The sequence below is a fragment of the Bubalus bubalis genome, chromosome 9 (genome assembly GCF_019923935.1).
Source record: "Bubalus bubalis isolate 160015118507 breed Murrah chromosome 9, NDDB_SH_1, whole genome shotgun sequence".
NCBI lineage: Eukaryota > Metazoa > Chordata > Mammalia > Artiodactyla > Bovidae > Bubalus > Bubalus bubalis.
Genome location: NC_059165.1, coordinates 103085587 through 103090703, shown reverse-complemented (window position 1 = coordinate 103090703; position 5117 = coordinate 103085587). Strand labels below are relative to the sequence as shown.

Below are 5117 nucleotides of genomic sequence, written 5' to 3'. Positions count from 1 at the left end.
TAGGAAACAGAACCGTAAAAAATTACGTAGCCATGGTTACATAAAAAAGTTACATAGCCATAGCTACATTGACCATGAAGAAGTATATTTTTTCCTATGTATATCTCTCTTTTTTAAAAAATTTATTTTTGTTGAGGTAACATTGATTTATAATATTACGTATGTTTCACATGTACAATGTTATATATCTACTCTGTACACACTACAGTTACTATCAAATATTTATTGTCTATCCATCTCCACACAGTTGACCTCTTTCCCATTTTACCTTCATCTCTCCTTCCCCTCTGTGGTCATGTTTATTTTTGTTTGGTTTGTTCATTTATTGTGGTCTTTATTTCTTTGTTTTTTATATTGCACAAATGAGTGAAATTATATGCTTTTTGTCTTTAACCACCTGAGTTATTTCACTTAGCGTAATATGCTCAAGATCCATCCATGCTGTCACAAGTGGCAAGGTTTCATATTTCCTATGGCTGAGTAGTATTCCATTATGTATTTAGATATACCTCACATCTTCCTTATCCCATAGTTAAGTTGTTTCCACTTATTGGCTATTGTAAAATATTCCATGATAAACATAGGGCTGCACACATCTTTTTGAATTCGTGTTTTTGTATTCTTTGTATAAATACCCCCAAAATGGAATAGCTGGATCATATAGTAGTCCAAGGCTTAATTTTTTTGAGGAATCTCCATACGGCCTCCCATGTTGGCTGCACCAATTTACATTTTCCGCAATGTCTCATGAGGATTCCCTTACCTCCACATCTTTGACAACATTTGTTTTTTCTTGGTAGAAGAACTTGAGCTCACTTCCCCTCCTGAAAACACTAAAATCTAACTGCTGCATAACCTGGACAAAAAAGACTGGAATCTGTTTTTCTGAGCCTCTTCTAAAATATGCAGAGGAAGGACGCTCCCAAGCTCATTTTATGAGGCCACCATCACACTGAAATCAAAATCACAAAAAGAGAAAATTGTGGGTCAGTATCACTGATGAAGATGGAGGCAGAAATCATCAACAAAATACTAGCAAATCAAATCCAACAACACATTGAAAGGATCAAGTGAGATTTATCCCAGAGATGCAAGGATTCTTCTATATACACAAGACAATCAATATGATACAACACATCAACAAACTGAAGAATGAAAATTATATGATCACCTCAAAAGATGCAGAAAAAGTTGTTGACAAAATTCAACACCCATTTATGATTAAAAATAAAACACTACAGAAAGTGGGCATGGAGGAAACCTCCTTAACTTAATAAAGGCTATATATGACAAACCCACAGCAAACATCATTCTCAACAGTCAGTAATTACTTTACTTGTCAGTGTTTCATATATGGAAAAGACCCAGTCCTGGTGGTATTTCTTATTATCTTTGGGTAATTTTATTCATTTTTATTTTGGGGGATGGGGAATTAAAATCTACTTTTGCTAATCCGTTCAAGGATAACCACCTGTATCAGGGTCCTGATACATGCATTTGGTGCTCCCCACTTGCTTATAGATATATAGCACATTCTTAGGTATAGATAATGGGACAGAGTTCATTTCACTGGGAATAAATAAAAGATTATGATGAGACAGACTATGCAACAGGGGGAAACATTGGAGAAAAGTGAGTAGCTAGTATGCATCAGACTCCGATGGAGTGTGAGTATTTTACAGACCCGAATCATTACAAGAGTTCTATGGAGACAGATATTATTAAACCCCTCTCATCCATCACAGTTCCATACCACCAAACTGGCCATCAGAAGCTTAGGGGACAGAAAGTTCTGCGCAAATTTCTCTTTATGCCATTTTTCAGCTCCTTATTCCTGAGACTGAAAATGATGGGGCTAAGAAAGGGGGTAAAGACTGTATATATGGTGGTCATCAGAGTGTTATTGTCCATAGAATGGGGGCCTTTGAGCTTCAGATAGATGATGGAGGCAAAACCGTAGTGCACGACCACTATGGTGAGGTGGGAGACACAGGTGGAGAAGGTCTTGTGCCGGCCCTCAGTGGAGGGGATCCTCAGGATGGCAGCCACGATGAAGACATAGGAGAGGAAGATGAGGAATAAGCAGCCCATCAGGGCTGTGACGCAAACCAAGATTACAACCATGGTGACAGAGGCTGTCTCCTTTCCACAGGCCAGCTTCAAGAGGGAAAGCACGTGGCAAACAAAATGGTGTATCTTCTTAGACCCACAGAAGGTGAGATGAAAAACTATCAATGTCACCATCAACCCCACAACTGAGCCACCAGCCCAGCACCAGGACACAAGACGGGCACAGTCACGGGGGCTCATGAGCACATTGTAGCGCAGTGGGTGGCAGATGGCCACGTACCGGTCGTAGCCCATGATCATGAGCAGGAAGGAGTGGGTGTAGCCAAACGTAAAGGAGAAGAACATCTGGCTGGCACAGGCCACAAAGGTGATGGAGCGGTGGGTGGAGAGCATGTCCGCCAGCATGCGAGGGGTGACTGCAACAGTGAACAGGATCTCGGAGATGGAGAGGGCGCACAGGAAGAGGTACATGGGGGTGTGGAGGCTGTGCTCCCTCCAGATGGTGCCCATGATGAGCAGGTTCCCCAGCAGTGTGAACAGGTACATCAGCAGGTACAGCAGGAAGAAGGTGGGCAGGAGCTGCTGAGGGAAGTTGGAGAAGCCAATGAGGATGAATTCAGACACCATGCTGTAGTTCTGACCAGACAAGGATGCTGCATCTGGGGAGATCAGAAGCAAGATGAAGACCCAGTGGTTAAAACAGAGGCTCTAACATAGATTAAATGGCAATTGCAGAGCTCTATATACTATATATTCAAGGGTTTCTCAGCAGTAAAGATTCACCTGCAATGCAGGACATGCAGGTTCAATACCAGGGTTGAAGAAGATCCCCCTGGAGAAGAAATGGCAACCCATTCCTGTATTCTTTCCTGGGAAATCCCATGGACAGAGGAACCTGGCAGGCTACTGTCCATGGGGTCACAAGAGTGGGATATGACTTAATGACTAAACCACCATCCTAAATATTCATTTGCTTAGCTTGTCTGGGTCTTACAATCTTCATCAGTGAGATGGAATAAATCATAATACTTCTTACCATTTAGTAGTGTGATAAAGATAAAATGAGATCCTGTACACTAAATGCTGAAGACATAGTTTGGCTTCTAAGTTTTTGTTAACAGTGATGAAAAGAAATAAAAGATTCAGGTTTGTAATTAAGACAGACATAGGTGGTCAGGGTCATATTCTTTTGAATACTGTGCCTGTTGTCAAAAATATGTTTGGATCTTGGATTTATAAATTTTCACTGAGAGTCTTTGCCTTTAACTGAGTAACCAATTCATATTTATTTTAATACTATTTTATTAGTACTCATTTCTGTCAATGTATCTCATATTTTGTATTTAGTCTTTTATAGGAACTGAAGAGAATGCTTGAAAATAAATAGATGGAAAAATATATGCTGGGCAAATTTGCACCAAAAGAATGATGAGGAAACAATCCTGAAAGCAAAAAAAAAAAAAAAAAAGAAAGAAAGAAATTTAATGAAACAATAATCATAATACTTCTGTTGAAAGAAAGTGAAAGTGAAGTCACCCAGTCATGTCCAACCCCATGGACTGTAGTCTACCAAGCTCCTCCTTCCATGGGATTCTCCAGGCAAGAATACTGGAGTAGGTTGCCATTTCCTTCTCCAGGAGCTCTCCCCAACCCAGGGATTGAACCCCGGTCTCCCACATTGTAGGCAGACACTTTACCATCTGAGCCACCTGGGAAGTCCCTGTACCATATGCCAATAAAAGGAGCCAGGTTCCCTGAAGAAATAGCCCAGGGCATGGAAGCAAGCCTAGGACATCTCTGCAACAGTTCAATGGAACTTTCACTGAGCAATTGTTAATGTTAAAGGATGCTGGAACCAGATTGAAAATGTGTCCACTGGAATAGGTGAGCATCAGAAAGATTGATCATATGCAGAGGATGAAGGAACAAGCTAAATGACACCATGAAGACACAATCAGAAAATCCAGAACCCGACATGTTCCATAGAACAATTGGTCTGGTCTCATGGGAATGGCAATCTACTTCAGTATTCTTGCCTGGTGGGCCACAGTGCATGGAGTCACAAAGAGTCAGATACGACTGAGCGACTAACACCACTACTACACTACATCAATAAGCCAGGGTCATGAAATTCAAGGGACATAACAATCATATGCAATATAGGGTAGTAGATTAGATGCTAATTTACATAAGATATTTGTAAGTTTTATCACTTCATGGGAAATAGATGGGGAAACAGTGGAAACAGTGTCAGACTTTATTTTTGGGGGCTCCAAAATCACTGTAGATGGTGACTGCAGCCATGGAATTAAAAGACACTTACTCCTTGGAAGGAAAGTTATGACCAACTTAGATAGCATATTCAAAAGCAGAGACATTACTTTGCCAACAAAGGTTCGTCTATTCAAGGCTATGGTTTTTCCACTGGTCATGTATGGATGTGAGAGTTGGACTGTGAAAAAAGCTGAGCGCCAAAGAATTGATGCTTTTGAACTGTGTTGTTGGAGAAGACTCTTGAGAGTCCCTTGGACTGCAAGGAGATCCAACCAGTCCATTCTGAAGGAGATCAGCCCTGGGATTTCTTTGGAAGGAATGATGCTAAAGCTGAAACTCCAGTACTTTGGCCACTTCATGCGAAGAGTTGACTCATTGGAAAAGACTGATGCTGGGAGGGATTGGGGCCAGGAGGAGAAGGGGATGACAGAGGATGAGATGCCTGGATGGCATCACTGACTCAATGGACGTGAGTCTGGGTGAACTCTGGGATTTTGGTGATGGACAGGGAGGCCTGGCGTGCTGCGATTCATGGGGTCTCAAAGAGTCGGACACGACTGAGCGACTGAACTGGCTGAACTGAAGGAATTAGAGAAGACTTTTATTATGGCATGAATGAATGATGGGTTATGAATAATATCAAGGGATTATTCTTAATCTAGCTATCCATTTTTAACTGTGATGTTGTTGTAAAAAGGCTGTGAAGGAAAATATTACTAGTTTAAAAGCACACGGAAGTGGAAAATTTATGCACATAGAAAGTGTCAAAGGGG

General features: G+C 41.1%; 1 protein-coding gene across 1 annotated transcript; it reads right to left on the bottom strand.

The window, feature by feature from the left end:
• Positions 1 to 1767: 1767 nt before the first annotated feature.
• Positions 1768 to 2712, bottom strand: LOC102409176 (olfactory receptor 10H3-like). The gene has a single exon (XM_006057852.2). The coding sequence runs from the start codon at positions 2695 to 2697 to the stop codon at positions 1768 to 1770; it is 930 nt and encodes a 309-aa protein (XP_006057914.2). The 5' UTR covers positions 2698 to 2712.
• Positions 2713 to 5117: the final 2405 nt, after the last annotated feature.

Coding starts and splice junctions, on each gene's coding strand:
- LOC102409176 (XM_006057852.2), bottom strand. CDS start 2,697: ATGGTGTCTGAATTCATCCTCATTGGCTTCTCCAACTTCCCTCAGCAG.